This window comes from Mustela erminea, chromosome 3 (genome assembly GCF_009829155.1).
Source record: "Mustela erminea isolate mMusErm1 chromosome 3, mMusErm1.Pri, whole genome shotgun sequence".
NCBI lineage: Eukaryota > Metazoa > Chordata > Mammalia > Carnivora > Mustelidae > Mustela > Mustela erminea.
The window spans coordinates 118,709,490-118,729,790 of record NC_045616.1 but is presented as its reverse complement, the minus strand read 5'-3'; the positions used below and the strand labels follow the sequence as shown (position 1 = coordinate 118,729,790).

The 20,301-nt window shown below is 49.6% G+C and overlaps 1 protein-coding gene across 3 annotated transcripts in view; it reads left to right on the top strand.

The window, feature by feature from the left end:
• The window catches only part of LARP1 (La ribonucleoprotein 1, translational regulator), a 59,407-nt gene extending 40,811 nt beyond the window's left edge, over positions 1-18,596 (top strand). For all 3 annotated transcript variants that reach the window (XM_032337221.1, XM_032337220.1, XM_032337219.1), the window contains exons 9-19: positions 741-915; positions 1,035-1,204; positions 3,217-3,609; positions 4,371-4,494; positions 4,615-4,820; positions 5,272-5,378; positions 6,107-6,258; positions 9,098-9,242; positions 12,770-12,879; positions 13,050-13,177; positions 14,960-18,596. In XM_032337221.1, coding sequence (XP_032193112.1) covers positions 741-915; positions 1,035-1,204; positions 3,217-3,609; positions 4,371-4,494; positions 4,615-4,820; positions 5,272-5,378; positions 6,107-6,258; positions 9,098-9,242; positions 12,770-12,879; positions 13,050-13,177; positions 14,960-15,169 — 1,920 coding nt within the window. In that variant the 3' untranslated portion in view covers positions 15,170-18,596. The remainder of the gene's footprint in view (positions 1-740; positions 916-1,034; positions 1,205-3,216; positions 3,610-4,370; positions 4,495-4,614; positions 4,821-5,271; positions 5,379-6,106; positions 6,259-9,097; positions 9,243-12,769; positions 12,880-13,049; positions 13,178-14,959) is intronic.
• Positions 18,597-20,301: the final 1,705 nt, after the last annotated feature.

The following is a 20,301-nucleotide window of genomic DNA, read 5'->3' as shown; positions in this document are numbered from 1 at the left end:
GGTTCCCTTTCCTCAGGGACTCCCTCCAGCAGTGTAGCAGAGCGCCTCTAGCTGTGGCCTCACCGACAGAGCGTATTGTCCTGTGTCGCACTGTGGAAGTGTCTCCCATTTCCACTGCAAAAGATTCTTAAAGACAACTCTCCTCCCTTCTCCACTCTGACCCTTTTTCCTAGAGATGAACACCCATAGGCGTTTCCCTGTGAATCCTAGAAGAATGTGTATGTAGTTTGTTTGTATTTATTTAAAAGTTCAAACAGCAATGGCATCTTAGACACATTGACCTAGGCCTGCTTTTTTATGGCTCTTTCCCCCTCAGCACATGCGAAGCTATTTTTTAACATGTGAGTCTTATAGCACTGAATGGGTGCGCCATAATTTATTTTAAGTTGTCGGTGTGCTGGCAAGTTGGGTAGTTTCTAGTGTTTTCCATATTACAGACAATGTTGTGAATGGCTTTTTATCTGTATCTTTACACATAATGTAATCTGTCTATGGCCCTATTTCTCTGGGGGTAGATTGCTAGATATCGAATGGCAAGGTCACGGGGCAGGTGTGTTTTTCATGTTGGTCCCCTCTTATAAGTTTCATTTCGTAATTCGATGCCAGTTGTGGAAGATGGTGCCAGTTTTCTTATACCCCCATCAGCACCAGACTCTTAACTGAGCTCGTGGGGCCCAGTCATCCATCTGCCAGCCGCCCAGACCTCATTCTGTCTGAGTCATTCCTCTTCTCCCCTACAGGCCCTAAAGGACAGCAAGGTGGTGGAGATCGTTGATGAGAAAGTCCGCAGGAGGGAGGAGCCAGAGAAATGGCCTCTTCCTGGTCCCCCAATAGTGGATTATTCCCAGACTGATTTCTCCCAGCTTCTCAACTGCCCCGAGTTTGTGCCCCGTCAGCATTACCAGAAGGAGACAGGTAGGTGCTGCTGGCCTGTGGGCGCCTTCCTGTTGTCCTTGTCCTTCAGCCAGCACTCCTCCTCAGAGCTGGTGTCAGGAGGACTGGAAGGTTGAGGACCTCACCTTTCCACCCTTCAGAGTCAGCGCCTGGCTCTCCCCGGGCCGTCACCCCAGTGCCAACCAAAACGGAGGAGGTCAGCAACCTAAAGACGCTGCCCAAGGGCCTCTCTGCCAGCCTGCCTGACCTGGATTCTGAGAACTGGATCGAAGTAAAGAAGAGGCCGCGGCCGTCCCCAGCACGGCCCAAGGTGGGTGGGGCTGGGCCTCAGAGGGGCTAAGCCCACAGGCTGGCTGGCTCTTGGCTGTGACGTGAGCCGAGGTCAGCAGTGACTGTGGGAAAGCTGCTGGGCTCATGTCCCCTTCCAGTGAGGATCACCTCTCAGGACAGCCCCCGCTGTGTGAGTTCCTGAGTGGCATTCTTCACAGGAGGAACTCCTATGGCCCCTGGCAGCAGTGTCCCTGGTTTCTTGGTGTTTGGCTCTTTGTTTTGCCCCATTGAAATCACTGGGGCTGCCGTAGTGCCCGAGCGTGTCCTCACTGTCCCCTATATAAGCCACTCAGGCTCTGTGAAGAGTGAAGGGAAAGAGCAGACACACAGCCTGGATGTAGAGTTAGTCTAGACATGAACACAGGTTTCCTATCACTGATGGCTGTTGACCTTGGGAAGCTTGTTGTTTAGTATCTCAAGTCTTCAGTGTTCCCATCTTCAGAGGAAAGAAAGAAGGGCTTAGACGGCTCTCGAAATTGTAAAGCAATATGCCAGCAGTACACATTGAGTCCACTCTGAGAAGTGTTTCCATTTCAAACTAAAACTAGTGCCCCCTTTCCAGGAGCAAATGTCTGCTCCATCTGCCCCACTCCCCACCTTCTCTTGGGAGATCTCTTTGGTTTAGGCTTGTGAGGAGGCCTCACAGATGACCTTGGACTGTGGGTCTCTGAAATGCTATGTCCCCTTTTTCATTGTACCACTGAGACTGCCTCCCTCTTGTTCATACCCCGACTTCCCTCTCTGTTCTGGCTGTGATCCTTCACACCGTGTCAGGGATCAGGCCAGTCTCGAGGAAAACATTGGAGAGGGACCTTATGAGTTCCAGGCCTATAGGCTCTCAAGGTTTGGAAAGGCAGGCAGGCTTAGCCCCCATTCCACAATTAGAGCCCTGTTGTTCCCACCAGGCCTATCCTGAAGCTTACGAGAGAGTAGGTTTGGAGTTTATATGGGAGGTTTTTCATAGGAGGGAATTGACCTTTTGGATAGAAATTGTGAGGTAGACAAATGCTTCTTCTGCCCTGAGGTCTCAGATAAATTCATCCTAGCAACACTCTGAAATATTTTCTTTTTGCCAGAAGCAGCCTGTTTTCTCTTGCCTCTAGAACATGCTGTCCTTTCTGCCTCATACACTCTTTGTTCCTGCCTTCATCTGGCTTACTTATGTTCCTCCTTCTTCTGTCATTACATCTCCCAGGAAGCCTTCCCTGACTGTCCTCACTCCCACCTCTAGCTGGTTAAGTGTCGATCCCTGTGTAGTCCACAAATTCTGTTTTTACTCTTGACCAATACCACACTGCATTTGGCTGGCTGGTGGTTTGACTTTTCTCCCGCCAAACTGTGAGCTGCCTTAAGTTCAAGAATTGTGTCTTCTATAGGGCCTGGTATCAGTGGGTTCTTGTTAACTCATCAAAGAGTTGAGCATCTGGGGTAGTTAAGCGTCTGCCTTCAGCTCAGGTCATGATCCCAGGGTCCTGGGATTGAGCCCTTCATCAGGCCCTTTGCTCAGTGGGGAAACTGCTTCTCCCTCTCCCACTCCCCCTGCTGTGTTCCCTCTCTCACTGTCTCTCTCTCATTCTGTGTCAAATGGAAAAAAAAAAGAGTTGAACATCTGCTATTGCTAAGTCCCAGTCTAGGTACTAAGGATATGATGGAAAGCAAGGCAGCCGTGGTCCCTGTCTGATGAAGCTCTCCTTTTCTTGGAGAGATTTTGGATAGATGGAATGGATGGATCAACAGGTAGAATCGTGTGCCCACTCCCAGGCTAGGTAAATGAGAGCACAGGTGGCTGCAGGGCCTTGTCCCCTCACCGTTTGAGAATGACTGTGATGTCAGCTGGGAGAGAGGAAGCCTAGAGTCGTAAGCGACAGGCTGCAAGGCTGGCAGCTGTGGCTTGCTGGCATTGCCAGGGCCTCTCTCTCGGTGACAGCTACAGAGGCTAGTCCAAGACCCCCTGGTAATCTCACTCCGCATTCTTCATTTTCCCCATTTTAGAAGTCCGAGGAGCCCAGGTTCCTCCACCCAACCTCTCTGCCCCAGCAGCTGCCCTCTCAGCAGCTCATGTCCAAGGAGCAGGAGGAGCAAGAGGAGCTCGATTTCCTGTTTGACGAGGAGATGGAGCAAATGGATGGGCGGAAGAACACCTTCACCGCCTGGTCTGATGAGGACTCTGACTATGAGATTGATGACCGGGATGTGAACAAGATCCTCATTGTCACCCAGACGCCGCCTTACATGCGTCGGCACCCTGGGGGGGACCGCACAGGCAACCATACCTCGCGTGCCAAGATGAGCGCGGAGCTGGCCAAGGTCATTAACGATGGGCTCTTCTACTACGAGCAGGACCTGTGGACCGAGAAGTTTGAGCCTGAGTATTCCCAGATCAAGGTGAGGCTTGGACACAGCAGTGGGGGTGGAGCCTGGGGTGTCTGTAATCTGCGGGAGTGAGGAAGGCTGATTCGCTGTGTGCCCTTGGGCACAGAGTCTCAGTATCCTTGTGTATGAAGAGAGGGTGGTAAGTGACACTTTGCAGGGGCATGAAGTGAGGAGAGATGGAGAGACACTTTGTAAGCTGTGTCACTGTGAGAGGCGATCACTGTGCTGCCTCAGCATCCATGTTCAGTGTCCTGACAGCCACACTTGTGGGGAAGAGAAGAACAGACTGGATTATTCTCTTCTTAAAAATTTAGGCCTATATAAAAGTTTTCAGGAGCCTGTTTTGAGTATGGAAATTAGAGAAAAGACAGGTTTAAAAAAAAAAAATCCCTGCTGACTGGAAACAGTCAAAACTTGCAGATTTGTCCAGAGTAGCTGTGAGGTGAGCCTGTGCTGTAGTAAGCAGCAGGGAGTTTGGTGGAGGTGAGGAGACAGTGGCAAGAGGAGAGTCAGCGGCCTGTGCGGAGCTCCTCATCTAGCCTTGCTGTAAAGAGGGCTGGGCCAGCACTCAGCCCTTCTGGGTCGGCACGCTGGTGTCCAGGTAACTGGGGCTGGGGAATGGTGTGGGGCAGCTGAGAGCCTGGGGACCAGAATTCCACGTATGTGGACGTGGGAGCTGCCCCCTGCAACTTCCTGCATGTCTTGATTCCTAAACAGGCTGGGGCAGTCTTCTTACTAACACCGACACCCCACCCATTCTGTATCCTCCACAGCAAGAAGTCGAGAACTTCAAGAAAGTCAACATGATCAGCCGGGAGCAGTTTGATACACTAACCCCAGAGCCCCCCGTGGATCCCAACCAGGAGGTCCCTCCTGGGCCACCCCGCTTCCAACAAGGTGAGAGAGGGGTACCACCTGGCCTGGGTGGGAGAGTACAGCCCTCTGAAGGGGGGGCTTCCCAGGTGCAATCAGTCACAGGCCCACCCCCGCTCACTGGCCCACTCTCTCTCTCTGCAGTCCCCACCGACGCCCTGGCCAACAAACTGTTCGGTGCTCCTGAGCCCTCCACCATTGCCCGTTCTCTACCAACCACTGTCCCAGAGTCGCCAAACTACCGCAATGCCAGGACCCCCCGCACTCCCCGGACACCACAGCTCAAAGACTCAAGTCAGACATCACGGTTTTACCCAGTAGTGAAAGAAGGACGGACGCTAGATGCCAAGGTGAGGGGCTCCTGCTGCGTGGCTAAGAGTCTTGGGCTCACTTGACCGCATTCCAGTGCTTTGCTGCGTTCCCTTGCCTGAGCCAGGAGACTGCCAAATCCCAGACCTGCTCTGTGTTCTTAGGAAGGTGGGCTGCCTTGGGATCGGGTGGCCACATCTGAGGAAGGCACTGGGTGTGAGAGTTGGTGGCCCCGTGTCACCATGATAAGGCCCAAGGAGGATTGAGCAGCTGGCTCCTTGGGCTCCCAAACCTCAGTTTTCTCACCTGTGGGATAGACGTGACCAGTCTCTGGCTCAGAGCTGTGGACCTCATGTGTGAGAGACTAGATAAAGAAATTTTTTTTCTAAATTGTGAAGAACTCACACACATGAAGGAATCTTAGTCCTACAAATGCTTGGTGTTTCTCAGAGTTCTGTGAGTTAATAACATACTCTGGACTGACCTTTGCAGATGCCTCGAAAAAGGAAGACAAGACACAGCTCAAACCCGCCCTTGGAGAGTCACGTGGGCTGGGTGATGGATTCCCGAGAGCACAGGCCCCGGACGGCATCCATCAGGTGCTGGCGCAGTGGAGAGGAGAGATGAGTCTGATGGCAGGGTGGGCGGGAAAGCCAGGCAGTGGATGGGACCGAGAGGAAGGAACCTCTTTGGTCTGTAAATTAAAGAAGGGGTCCTTACCTAAACCCCAAAATCTGAAGAAGTCTAGAGAAGTAAATCCAGGGCCTGGGAACATTTTCCCAAAGAAGTGGTGTCACAGCCCTTCAGACCAGAGGCTCTCAGAGAATATCTGTGAATTGATTTTTGGAGGTAGATACCCGCTGCCTGCCTCAGGATAGCCAGGTCATTAAAGAAAAATACAGATTCCTGGGCACTCTACTCCCTGCACAGATGGCACAGACTGGGAATAGGTGTGGTTTTAAAGAAAAATACAGATGGATTACCCCATAATAGTTCATCAAACAAAGTTAAATGTGAACCTGGGTTAAATAAATGCTTATAAGCTCAGGTTTGGGCATTATGCCGATCTGGGATGTACCGCAGTCCATGACCCAGGACAAGTCTCCCAGTCTGTGTGAGCCTCAGTGGCTGCTTTGTAAAACCCATCAAAGGTCGACTCGAAAAGTGATCGGGCCGAAGGATGTCGGTTGGCCTACCATAGTACTTAGGTCTCTTTGTTGCCCTTTGAGAGGCTAGATCTTGGCTGATGGACCAGAGGAGCCCCTCCTTACCTGATGGCCAGCTGCTCCAGGGAACCTGGTGACACTGTCTCTCTCCTGGCCTCTAGCTCCAGCCCCTCAGAAGGGACACCTGCAGTTGGCAGCTATGGCTGTACCCCACAGTCTCTGCCCAAGTTCCAGCACCCTTCCCATGAGCTGCTCAAGGAAAATGGCTTCACACAACACGTCTACCACAAGTATCGTAGGCGCTGCCTTAATGGTAAGTAGCACAGAGGCAGAGGGGCCTAGCCTCGGGGGTCAGAGTGTAAGGGCTGGTGGAGCAGGTGATTCTGCTTTCTTCTGACCTTAGATCAAGAAAGATTGGAGTTAGACTCAGGCCACGTAGTTTTGGAATATAGGAAGCTAAAAGAATCTGATACTCAGAACATTTCTGTTCCTTGATCTTCCTCTATTGATAATAAAAAGGTATCAAAAGTTTACCTATTTCTGGCATGGCTGTTAAGTTGGCTGTTGTCCACTGTGGCCCACTGTTGATCATAAAAGGGTGTGCGTGGGGCGGCATAGATTCTCTAGAACAGGGGCGCTTAACCATGGCCTGTAGACCAAATCCAGCTGCCTATTTTTGTATGGCCCCTGAGCTTAGAACAGTTTTTACATTTTTGAGGGGTTATGAAGGAAAAAAGAGGAACCTATGACTGAGACCACATGAAGCCTATAAAGCTTAAAATATTTACTCTGGTCTTTTATAGAAAAAAGTTTGCTGACCCCTGCTTTTAGAAGGTGGTGTAAGGAAAGACTGTCTCGATACTCCCATGTGTTTCCTTTTATCATACAGTGAGATATCTTTTAACTGTAGATTGTCAGTTTGGCTGTAAAGATGCTCAGAAGCAATCTCAGTGCTCCTGCGGAGTTGTTACTTTTAATTCCCCCCCACACCCCTTCTCAGTTAGCAGCACATGGCTGCTAAGTGCTTCACTCATCTGTCTTACTCCCCTGTGTATTTGGGTGTGTGGTGACTGCTTTTTTGAGACAGAATTCACATACTCCACAGTCGACCCATTTAAAGTGTGCGGTGTTGTGCAGTGGCTTTTAGTATATTCCAGCATTGTGTGTCTGTCCCCGGCATCGATGTTGGAATATTTTCATTAGCATCGCGGAAGAGAACCTGTGTGCCTCACCAGTCACTTCCCACCTCCTCCCCTGCAGCTCCTCCCAGGCCTGCACAACCTGCAGTCTTAAGGATTTGCCTGTTCTAGACTTTTCCCGTAAATAGAATCATCCCATCAGCGGTCCTTTGTGGCTGGCCTCTTCCCGAGCGTGCTGTTCTCACACTCGATCTCTGTGGTAGCACGGTACCAGTACTTCACTCCTGTCCGAGGCTGGCTAGCACTTCAGTAGAGGGACATTTCACGTCACATCTGTCTCTCTGTCACCGATGGGCCTTTGGGTTTCCACTTTCTGTCTCTGCTGAATAATGCCGCCATGAACATGTCCATTTTTCTGTGGGCGTAGGTTTTCATGTGCAGAGTCATGTGATAACTCTGTTGTTTAACCTTCGGAGGAGTTGTGAGACTTTTTCCCAAAGAGGGGCCGCCATTTGTTGTTCCTGATAGAAAGCATGAGGCTTCTGATGGCTTTGAGTCCCCCCAACACTTGTTGTCTGTCTTTCTGGTAGTGGCCATCCGAGTAGGTGTGAGGTGATAAGTAATACCTCCTGGGGGGTTAGATTTGCGTCCCCCCCCAACCCCATAGCTGTTCGTGCTGAACATTTTTTTTCATGGGCTTATTGGCCATTTGTATATCTTTGGAGAAATGTCCATTCAGTTCCTTTGCCTACTTTTTAACTAGATTATTTGTCTTTATTATTAAATTATAAGAGTTCTTTATATATTGTAGGTACAAGTCCCTTATCAGATTCATGATTTGCAAATACTGTTTTCCACTCTGTGGCTTGTTTTTTCACTTTGTTGATGATGTCCTTTGAAGCACAGAGGTTTTTATTTTATATTATATTTATTTTGAGGAAAACTTATTTATTTTTTAGTAGTTTTAAGATTTTATTTATTTGTCAAAACAAGAGAGTGTGAGCACAAGCAGGGAAGGGAGTGGCAGGCAGAGGGAGAAGCAGGCTTAGGGAGCCCGATGTGGGACTCGATCCCACAACCCTGGGACGAAGACCTGAGCCGAAGGCAGATTCTTGATTGAGCCACTCAGGCGCCCGTGGTTTTTTTTTTGTTTTGTTTTGTTTTTGTTTTTTTTAAAGATTTTATTTTTTTATTTGACAGAGAGAGATCACAAGTAGGCAGAGGCAGGCAGAGAGAGAGAGAGGAGGAAGCAGGCTCCCTGCTGAGCAGAGAGCCCAATGCGGGACTGGATCCCAGGACCCTGAGATCACGACCTGAGCGGCTCAACCCGCTGAGCCACCCAGGCGCCCGCCCGTGGTTTTTTTTAATGATACTAAATTTTTTTCCTCTTTTGTTGTTTGTTCTGTGGTGTGTGTTTTTAAGATTTTATTTATTTAACAGACAGAGATCACAGGTAGGCAGAGAGGCAGGCAGAGAGAAAGGAGGAAGCAGGCTCCCTGCGGAGCAGAGAGCCCGATGTGGGGCTCGATCCCAGGACCCTGGGATCACGACCTGAGCCGAAGGCAGAGGCTTTAACCCACTGAGCCACCCAGGTGCCCCTGTGGTGTGTGTTTTTAATGTTACTCTTTTGTAATTGTTAATGTCTAGGATTCCTGAAATAATAATTGGTAATAAATAATTAATATAAGTTGTTAGATTACCAAATTATTTGTTGATGCTTTTCCTTGTTCAGCTACGCTTGAGAGCAGTCATATTTGAGGTGAAAAGCTAGACTGCGGTGACTTGGTTTAGAAACCGATGCCACCTGCTTCTGGGTGCCCCACAGCAGGGCCTGACACAGGATCATGTTCAGTAACTGTCTCTTCAAACACCACAAGGACAGGGATGAGCCAGGGAATTGGCGGGGGAGAGGGTATAGGAGAAAGGACCAAGTCCTTGAGCCCAAGAACATTTGTCCCCTGAATCACAGGCAATGTGGCCCTGACACGTCTTTCCTCCTTCCTCCCCCCTCAGAGCGGAAACGCTTGGGCATCGGCCAGTCTCAGGAGATGAACACTCTCTTCCGCTTCTGGTCCTTCTTCCTCCGAGATCACTTCAACAAGAAGATGTATGAGGAGTTCAAGCAGCTGGCTCTGGAGGATGCCAAAGAAGGCTACAGGTGAGCGGCATGTTGGGTGCGGGGTGGGGGCTGGCTGGTGCTTGTGTGGGGGGTGAGTGATCCTGGTGGGTCTGCTTCCAGAACTGTAACCAAAAATCTCTGGTGTGTATCCCAAATATACTTCATAAAAGGATGATAATTTTTGAATGAGTAATAATGTTCACGTGGTTCAGATGCAGAGAGGTCAAAGATTGTATCATGAGCGGTCTCCTCAGCCACACCCTGCCTCCAGTTCTTTCCCCACAGACAATGAGCATGGTCAGAAGCCTGTGGGCTTTCCTAAAAATACTTTGCTTGAGTAAGCAAGGATATCCCCGTAGTCTCCTACTAGGTCCCTGTTGTTTACCCAGAGATGAGTCTCTATTAGATACTGTTTTGCAGTTTATTTTTTTGCACTTATTTTTTTTTTTTTTTAAGATTTTATTTATTTATCTGACAGAGAGAGAGATCACAAGTAAGCAGAGAGGCAGAGACAGAGAGAGGAGGGAAGCAGGCTCCACACAGAACAGAGAGCCTGATGCAGGGCTCAATCCCAGGATCATGACCTGAGCCGAAGGCAGAGGCTTAACCCACTGAGCCACCCAGGCGCCCCGATATTTTTTTTGCACTTTTTTAAATAAAAAAATTTTTTTTTAAGATTTTATTTGTTTGTTTATTTATTTATTTGTCAGAGATAGCACAAGCAGCACGAGTGTTTGGCAGAGGGAGAAGCAGGCCCCCACTGAGCAGGGAGTCTAATGCGGGACTTGATCCCAGGACCCTGAGATCGTTACATGAGCCGAAGGCAGGCACTTAACCAAATGGGCCACTCAGGCATTCCTAATACTGTGTTTTAGAGATCATTCCATGTCCATGTATAAATAACTTTCTTGTTGCTTTTTATAGCCAGTATAGGCTTACGCTGTATGGATGTATCCCAGCTTATTTAACCAGTCTCCTGTTAATAGATACTTCGGTTGTTTTCAGTATTTTGCTATTAAGAAACAAATACCTGGAGCACCTATGTGGCTCAGTCAGGCATCTGCCTTCCTCTCGGGTTGTGATTGCAAGGTCCTGGGATTGATCTGCAGATCGGGCTTCCTGCTCCGTGGAGAGCCTGCATCTCCCTCTCCCTCTGCCTACTGCTCCCACTGCTTCCATGCTCGCTCTCTCTGTCAAGAAGATAAAATCTTAAAAACAAAACCAAATACCTTTTAAAGATACTTTTCTTTCCCCCAAATAAAAGATTCTCTCTGTAAGCAATTTGAAAAGTACAGAAATGTTTTTTTTTTTTTTTTGAGATTTTATTATTTGACAGAGACACAGCGAGAGAGGGAACACAAGCAGGGAGAGTGGGAGAGGGAGAAGCAGGCTTCCAGCTGAGCAGGGAGGCTGATGTGGGGCTGGATCCCAGGACTCTGGGATCATGACCTGAGCCAAAGGCTGACACTTAACGACTAAGCCACCCAGGCGCCCCTCAGAAATGTTTAAGAAGCTGTGGGGAGAGAAACCCTTCAATCCAGAAATTACCAGTGTTAATGTCCTGCCATATTTAATGCATTTAGATCATCACATGAATGCCTATTGGTATCTTTTTTTTTTTTTTTTTTAAGATTTTTATTTATTTATTTGACAGATTATAAGTAGGCAGAGGCAGGCAGAGAGGAGGAAGCAGGCTCCCTGACGAGCAGAGAGCCCGATGCGGGGCTCGATCCCAGGACCTTGAGATCATGACCTGAGCCAAAGACAGAGGCTTTAACCCACTGAGCCACTCAGGCACCCCGTTGGTATCTTTTTTTTTTTTTTTTTTTTTAAGATTTTATTTATCTGATGGAGAGAGAGACAGTGAGAGAGAGAGCACAAGCAGGGGGAGCAGCAGAGGGAGAGGGAGAAGCAGGTTCCCTGCTGAGCAGAGAGCCTAATGCAGGGCTCGATATCAGGACCCAAGCTGAAGGCAGACACTTAATAGCTGAGCCACCCAGGCGCCCCTCCTGTTTGTTTCTTATCATTTATAAGCATTTTTTTTTTTTTTAAAGATTTTATTTATTTATTTGACAGAGAGAAATTACAGGTACACTGAGAGGCAGGCAGAGAGAGAGAGAAGGAAGCAGGCTCCCCGCTGAGCAGAGAGCCCGATGCGGGACTCGATCCCAGGACCCTGAGACCATGACCTGAGCCGAAGGCAGCGGCTTAACCCACTGAGCCACCCAGGCGCCCCTCACATAACATTTTGAAACACATTTTTTCCACTTGATAATCTATCATAAGCATCTCAGTATTCCTTGATATAGATTTAAGTTATATATATTTTTTAAGTTTTTATTTATTTATTTAACAGACAGAGATCACAAGTAGGCAGAGAGGCAGGCAGAGAGAGAGGGGGAAGCAGCCTTCCTGCTGAGCAGAGAGCCCAATGCAGGGCTTGATCCCAGGACCCTGAGATCGTGACCTGAGCTGAAGGCAGAGGCTTTAACCCACTGAGCCACCCAGGCGCCCCTTAAGTTGTAATTTTTTGGAAAGATTTATTTATTTGAGTGAGAGTGAGCGAGTTAGCACTGAATGCAAGCACACAAGGTGGTGAGGGGCAGAAGGAAAGAAAAGAGAGAGAGACTCCCAATCAGACTCTATGCTAAACATGGAGCCCAACACGGGGCTCGATCTCACAACCCTAAGATCACTATCTGAGCTGAAATCAAAAGTTGGACATTCAACTGACTGCACCATGTGGGTACCTCAGGTTATAATTCCTAACAATTTATATTCTGTTGTACAGATTTACCATGATATTTCTTAACTGCTTTTCTAAGACATTTAAATTTTAATAATGTTATGATTAGTTTTATATATCTGTAAAATACAAAAATGTATTTTTTGTCATTTCCCTGGCATACTGTTCGTAGAAGTAAAATTTTTATTTTTTTAAAAAATTTCATTTATTTGCGAGAGAGAGAGAGAGCAAACACAAGTGGGGAAGTGTGCAGAGAGGGAGAAGCAGGCTTCCTGCTGAGCGGGGAGCTCGACACGGGGCTCAATTCCAGGACCCCAAGATCACAGCCTGAGCCAAAGTCACGCTTAACCAACTGAGCCACCCAGGTGCCCTAGAAATAAAGTTTCTGAAGTCAGATAAGCAAACTTACTAACGAACATGGCCACATGACTTTGTAGAGAGCTCGTCCCTGGCAGACTTTTTCTGTACAGGGACATGAGAAATATTTCAGGCTTTGCCAGACATTGGAGGGGGAGCTGTCTGTCACAAGTACTCAGCTCTGCTCCTCTGGCACAAAGAAGCCAGTGACGTTTCATGAACAAATGAGTGTGGGCAGGGGCCATTGTTCATTTTTCTGGAGATTGCTGGCCCCTGGCAAACCATAAACTGCTAGACCCGACTTAGACTAGCATTAAATATTAGTCTTCTTGAAGATTAGTTAGCATTTTCTTGAAAATCCGTATGCTTAAATGGTTTCCTAGTTCATTTGTGATGCAGGTATATTTCCCTGTTGTACCAATACAGAAACCGTGTCCCAATTTTACTGGCTTGTGTTCTACAGATATGGTTTGGAGTGCCTTTTTCGATACTACAGTTATGGCCTGGAAAAGAAGTTCCGGCTGGATATCTTCAAGGATTTTCAGGAGGAAACGGTGAAGGACTATGAAGCTGGTGAGAGCTGGAGTTGGAGTTCTGCAAGGCCTGGTCATCCAGGCCTTCTTTCCCTTCTCCCTCCCTGGGTCAACCCAGGTCACATCCTACCTCCTGGTTCCCTGAGCCTCTTTATTCTCAACTCCTCACCAGCCTGGCTTCTCTCTGACTCTGCCTCTTCTTTTCTGTAGGCCAACTCTATGGACTGGAGAAGTTCTGGGCCTTCTTGAAATATTCCAAAGCCAAAAATTTGGACATTGACCCCAAACTTCAAGAATACCTCGGCAAATTCCGACGTCTGGAAGACTTCCGAGTGGATGTGAGTGAAAGTCTCTCCTTTTTCTGACCCCTGTCCTGGACAGAAAACTGGACCAGAGATCAGGATACCTGGGGTCTTGTCCCAGCTGTGCCACTGGCTTAGGGACTTTTACAGGTCTTCACCTGTAAAATAGAGGGTGAGAAGTGGACTCTGACCCCTAATTGGAGGGGTTTTTATGGTTGCTTCTCCCTCCCTCCCATGTTCTCGTAGCTAAATATCCTAATGCCCTCTCCCTTTTATCTCCTACCCCTCCTTACTGGTGAGCCCTGGTCAGCCATAACTAGTTGACTGGGGTGAGTACTCAAGTAAATGTCGTTTTTTCTGGAAGACGCCAGTTCCAGCCCTAGAAGTTTATAGATTCTGTTTAACACCCCACCACCACAGCCATGGTCTTGTCTTCTCAGAGCAGTGACTCAATGGTGACATCCAGTGGTGGTTCAGAGTTACTGCTGCTAGACATATCCAGGGAAGCACTAGAGTGATGGATGTCTCTGTGTTACATGTGCTTCAGGGAGTCCAGAAATGAAACTTTTTCTTTCACAGAGTTTGTAATATATTAGATGTATGCTAATCATCTTATTCCCTTTGGAGCCTTTTAGCAAAAAGATAAATATAAGTAAGTAACAATAGTACTCCTCAAATGTATTAAAAAACTGCCACTGATTGAGTGATTACCATGGGCCAGGCACTGTGCTGGGCACCTTATATTGATCTCCTTTAACCTTTATAATGTGGTGAAGGAAGCAGGGTTTATTGTTACTGTTGCTGAACCAGTGGGTAAAGGGGAGCCCATGACCACCCAGTGAGATGGTGGCAGTGCTGCTCAGCCCTCCCAGTATAAAGAGGAATCTGTTGTCTTCCATCTTTGAGCACCTCCTCATTTGGGGGCTAGAGGGAGGCACATGTGCACACATGTACAGAGGAGCCTTGTAGTAGGAAAACCTGTGGAGGTGGGGACAAGAAGGGCTGAGCTTTGACACCTGGAAATGGAAGGGCATGTCGTTGAGGTCACCTTTGGTAGCCATGAGTCCAGACTGGATCATGGTCTGACTCTTAGGTCAGTGTCCTCTTTTTTTTTTTTTTTTTTTTTTTTTAAAGACTTTACTTATTTATTTGACAGACAGAGATCACAAGTAGGCAGAGAGGCAGGCAGAGAGAGAGAGGGGGAAGCAGGCTTCCTGCTGAGCAGGGAGCCCGATGCGGGGCTCAATCCCAGGACCCCGGGATCATGACCCGAGCTGAAGGCAGAGGCTTTAACCCACTGAGCCATCCAGGCGTCCCACGTCAGTGTCCTCTTTGGAGCTTCATAGGAGATGAGGCAATCCCCAAGAGTATCCGGGCCTTCTGAGCTGAGACGCCGTGGGCTTTGCAGGCCACATTCCACGCATCGTCATCTGAGCAGCAGTCCCTTCTCAGAAGGGGAGCAGAGACTTGCGTAGGTGAAGGCCTGGGCTTCGGAAGTAGATGGGTCTAGTCCACATTTTGTCTTCACCGGTTACAAGCTATGGGACCCTGGGCAAATTATTTTTTTTGTGCTTTACTTTGGGGATGATCATGTCTCCATCAAAGGGTAGTATAGACCCCGTGAGTGAATATGCAGAAAACAGCATGGGGCTTGGCATCTTGGCACAGAGATGTGCTTTGTAAAACAGGTAATTGGTTTTTAAGGTTACACCTGTTACCTACATTTGGAGGTAAGAAGGTAAGTCTCTAGAGAGGCCTGGCAAGGAAGGGGGTCTGGGTCGTGGCTGCTAATCACCGTGATCCCCTTCTCTGTTACAGCCCCCCATGGGTGAGGAGGGCAACCACAAGCGACACCCAGTGGCGGCAGGAGGTGGCAGCGGCGAGGGCAGGAAGCGATGCCCCTCCCAGTCTTCCAGCAGGCCCACCACCATGATCAGCCAACCCCCTACACCACCCACTGGCCAGCCCGTCCGGGAAGATGCCAAATGGACGAGCCAGCACTCGGACACACAGACTTTGGGAAAGTGAAAAGCCCATTAGCCCTGGGGTTTGGGGGGGTGGGGACGGGGTGGGCAAGAGTCCATGGGGGTGCCCAGTCCCAGGAGAGGGGACAGAGAAGGGACAGGCCTCAAGTCATTAGAATGGGCCTTCGTGCTGAGTAGCAACGTGTACACCATTTGGGCTATCAGAGGTACCCCTGGGCAGGAGCCTCCACATACCCTCTTCCCCCTCCTCTCTCCATGACTCTTCTTCACATCCTAGCTTCTTCTAAGGGGGGGAGGGAAAGGGGGGAGATTTTTTTTATATATATATATATATATATATCAAGTTTTAAATTATTGATAGTTCGTCTGGATTACCAAAATCACTCTGTAGCCCTGCCCGCGGCTGGTAGGCCGCCACCCTGGTTCCCAGCCACAGCCTCCTGCTCCCCCTCAAGCCAACTATGCAGCCCACAAGAAGGCCCTGTGGGCCCCATTGCCCAGCACTGTCCCATGGAAGGCTCTGGCAGCGTCCCTGGGCCCCAAGCATCAGCCCCCTGATCATCTGGGGCTTGTCATCACCATGTTCTCCCCCTGCTGTCCCCACCATGCCCTTCTGCCATCTTCTGGGAGAAGGAAACCAAAGGATCTAGAAGTGGGGGCAGGGGAAGGTTTCATCCTCTCCCCACCCCCCTCTCCCCATACCCCTTAGTCCCCAGCCCAGAGAGACGCTGCTCATACCAGAAAAGACTATTGAAAGATGATTTATTTTATTTTTCTCTGACCTTTCCATCCTTGGAAAAATGGAAAAAAAAAAAAAAAAAAAAAAGACAAAATCGACCATAAAAGACCAAAAAAATAAATCAGAAAACCCCCACCTAATCCACAGAAAGTGATGTCTTTCCCCTACCCTTGGATTTTGTTTTTTGTTTTGTTTTGTTCTTGGAAATAATATTTTTTTAAAAGTTGCCTTATTGTGGAGCGGGAATCTGAAATACCCAAATGCCTGTTTTCCTCGGTGGAGTCAACTCGAAGAGCTCACACCTTCTCTGGATGTGCCTGGGCTGGATTGGCTAGAATCTTCCTCTGGACTGAGTTGCATGTACAGTGCCTCCTGCCTGTAGGCAAGAGAGTTGGGGGCGGCTCACATAGAGCCGTCCCTGAAATACCCCTGCTGTTGCATCGTTTGAAGCTGACGTCCTGTGTCTGTACACTGCTGCCACTGTCGTGTCCTCGCTCTGCTTGCTGTTGCTTCATGACAGGCCCCGTCCTGCCGTGACACCCTTCATCCTACCCTGGGAACCCCAAGGCCAGGTTGGCTTCAAACTGTTGAAGAAGAGCATCGGCCTGGATCTGGGACACACTTGGCCTCAGCTTGACCGTCTCCCCCCACCTCCAAGGGGAAAGGTGAACGCCTGGCAGCCGAGGCTGGGGAACGTGTTGCCCGGAAAGCTCTGAGACCTCAAGGAGGCTTTGTCTCCTAACAGGCGGAGAAGGATTCCATTTGCCTCCCTTGGGTCTGGTGGGGTCTCCCCATCTTGCATCCCCCCTCTGCAAGCCATCTCTGCCCACCCTCCCAATTGACCCTGCCTGGGAATGAGGGATGAGGAGGATTTGAGGGCTGGGGGGAATCCTGCCAGTTGGAGAAGCCCCGCGGCAGGAAGGTATATGTGGACATAGAGTATACCTGACTTCTCTTCTCCAGCCACTGACTGCTGGGGTCGGGCTGAGCGACAGTGGCATGGTTGGAGTCCGCTGGCACCCGAAACTAGGGAGGGTGACGAAGGACTGACCCACACAGATTGAGCTGTGTGTTGGGTGCGGGCGTGACGATATGTTCCCCCGTAGTGGGGACCGGGCAGCACAGAGAAGTTGATGGTAGTGTTGCTCCATTGCTGACACTTCCTTGGCCCTCTTTTTAACTGTTTCTTCTGTTGGGCCCAAAGATCAGGAGCAGGAGACAGTATCCCAGACTGGCAAGCTCTGCGCTCCCAGTGGTTAGTATGTGGGAAGCCCACCTCAGTTCCTGTGACCTGGTTTGTTTCGAAAGTCAAGGATGAGTGTCTGGTCTTTGCTCTGTAAGTGGGATCGGAGGCCTTCCCTGCTGTTTGGTGCCTGCCCTGCGTTGTACCAGATGCTGGACTCCTGCATCCCTTCTTCCCTTTTTACCCCCTTTCGTTGGGTCGCTCAGCCGTGTACTGTATCCAGCACCATAGAACCTCAGTGTTTGTCCTCTGCTGGGTTTGGGGGCGCAAGGAAGCCTTGGGGGTGTGTGGAAAGGCTTTTCTTACCTAGAGTTTACTCCCAGGCCAGGGGGCTGCCATCCCCTCCCTGATCCTCCCACAGACACCCCAGAGAGAGGAAGCCCCTTTGGGGTGGGGAGGTGAGGACTTCATCTCATCACAGGCTGAGGATGGGGGGAGGGGCTTTTTCTTTTTCTTTTTTTGTAACATGTTAGGAGTTAATGTTGCAAAGAGTAGTTTACATCTTCACTTTCTGAAGACACTTGAATTTAGGACCGACGTATCTGTGACAGGCATGCCGGGAGCGGCCGGAGCCATCAGGGGCTTGCCGCTTCACACCCACCACCCTCCCGTGGGGGTCCCAAGACCTGAGACACAAAGCAGCCTGCCCAAACCCTTCCACTCATCCTGTACCCCTCCACGAGTGGTCCACGCCAGTACGACCTCTGGGCATCAAACATCACAAGGTCTGAGTGCCTCAGCCCTGCTAAGGGGCAGGGTTCTCTTGCCCTCTTCTGAACCTGGCGGCAGACTCACTCCCAGCAGAGTGGCTGCCTGGCCCTGCCCCAGCCTGGACCCCTGGGGCTCAGGCCCAGGTGCTGAGCCCCCATGTCAAAGTTGTTACGTTTTTGTTTTGTTCCATTGTAGCTCATTTTTCCCCCTTTCCTGATGATTGAAAGTAAGCTGCTCAGCAGGCCCTGGAAGTGGGGAGCAGGGGCAAGGAAGACGACTAGACAAGGGGCAAGGGCGGGTGGGCATGGGTTTTGGTTTTGTTTTTGCCAAAAAGCCTGAGTACAGTGGTGTGGATGATCTGGTGCCCTCGTGAGTGGGACCCAAAGTATGTCCTGTGTGGAAGGGCCCCTGGATTTGCCCCAGCCCCTGCCCTCTCCTTCAGCCATGTCGATGGCAGAGGCAGAGGAGATCAGAACTTCTAGCCCGTTTCTCACTGGCGAGGAAAACTTGTCATCTGGCTTTGCGGAGAAGGTTCCACCTTACGCTCATAGTACATTATCTTTACCATGTGCTAGGATATCACATTTAAAAGGACAAAAAAATGTAAAATACTTGAATGAGCTTGTATTATAACATTAATATTATTGAGAGCATCTGCTTTCCAGGCTGAAGTGATTCATTCATTATTCTAGTCCTGCTTTAGTCCTTTGTAATTTGTGGTAATTATGCTTTTCTTTTTAATACAAAAAAATGTATAAAAATAAAAACTTGAAAAGGCAAAACATTGGCTGGTCTCCCATCTGGGGTACAGCTCTTGAGGGATGGAGCCTCAGATCCAGGGAGTCCTGCAGTTGGAATGTGCAATGAAAGCTTTTGCAGGATTCTGCTGTCGGGCTTGTGAGGAGTCTGCCTAGGGAGCAGACTCCCGGAGCTGCTGCTGAATGGTTCCAGGAGGAATCCCCAGTGGTTTTTGAGGGCTCCTGCCAGCCTTGAGTTCACGGCCACCTTGGGTCGCAGGTGAGACGTGGCAGCGGTAGTAGGTGCCACAGAATGGAGAGCTGCCAGGCAGCAGATCGGGGGTTCTGCCCCCCCTTGCACGGCTCCCGGGATTTCTGTTCTCTGGCTGTGGTTTGGCATCTTTTAAGGAGACAGCCAGCAGGGTTGCTGGGATGCCTCATGGACAGCCAGCACCACCCCTCACTGAAGAGTTCCCCTGCTAGGTTGTAGAAGACTAACGGGTCAGTGCTCTGTGGCCTTAGGGAAATCCAGGCCAACCAGCGAGCCTGGAGGATTGAAGCTGGAATGATGACTATACCCCACCCCACCCATGACCGGCCCCTGGGCTCTCGGTGGCTTTTCCCTGACCTGTGAGGCCAGGCCCTGGCAGAAGAAACTTTTGGAATGCCAGTCTGGCCTAGATGTAGAATCATAAAACTGGAAGTGAGGCATGGCCTTCCCTACCCATTAATCCGAGCACTCTCATGCCTAGCACTGGAGCATCCCAGCAGAAGTGTTTTTCCAAAGAATTCCGCCATTATTTCCGTGGGCAGGTGCTTTAGGACCACTGCTTGCCTCCGTGGGCTGAAGGAGAGTCGAGGTGGCAACCGGGGCTTCTGTAGGAGGATCTGGGGACAGGCAGACACCCTACTCCCACAGTCTGGTAAGGATGCTCAGAGCGGCCACTGATGGTTTACTTGCACGGCTGTGGCTCCCAGATGCCACGTGATTAGGAGTGTCCGGACTAGTCAGAGAAAACATGGAAGCACCTACTGGAATTAAGAGATCAGTTTATTTTCCATGCCTTCCACTTTCACCCTCACAAGGTCTATTGGGAATTTGGTGACGTCTGCCTTTTTGTAAGTCTCACTTGTTCACCAACCTCCGGGCCATTCTGTTTGGTGAAGAAGAGAACGGGCCCAGGCCCCTCTTTCAGAGCCCAGCCACCTGGCTGCCAAAAGGTATGAGAGACTGTCAGCCTCTGGACCCTCTACAGTACCTCAAAGTCTAAAGCCCTCACAGGAAGAAAGGCATCTATTCTTCCTCCTCCTCCACATTCCTCATTCCCTACCTTATTAAGTATACTGAAGATGGGCTGTTTCCTAAGTGTTGTAAGAATAGGTTGCGCGTGCGGGCTAGCAGCTGCGGCAGCTCAGACCATGGGTGCACCAGAAGCTAGACTTAAGCTCAGGGCATGGGTGTTTTGGGGATGGGGCCAGGCCCACCAAGGTCAGACTAGGGGATGGGGTGGGTGGGGTTTTGAAGGCCAAGGAGGACACTGGTAAGTGCCCAGTTGGTGTACTGGGCAGGTCTGGAGTTGTAGGGCTGATAGGAAGGAATGAGTCTTAGATCTGCCTGGAGACTTGGTTCTATCTAGTATTAAGGTGGTTAATAAAACAACGGATGGTTTTCTTGACAGCTGAAAGTCCAAAGAACAAGAGTTTAGTAACTGATAATGGTGGTCTTCAGATTGTCCTTGGGAGCT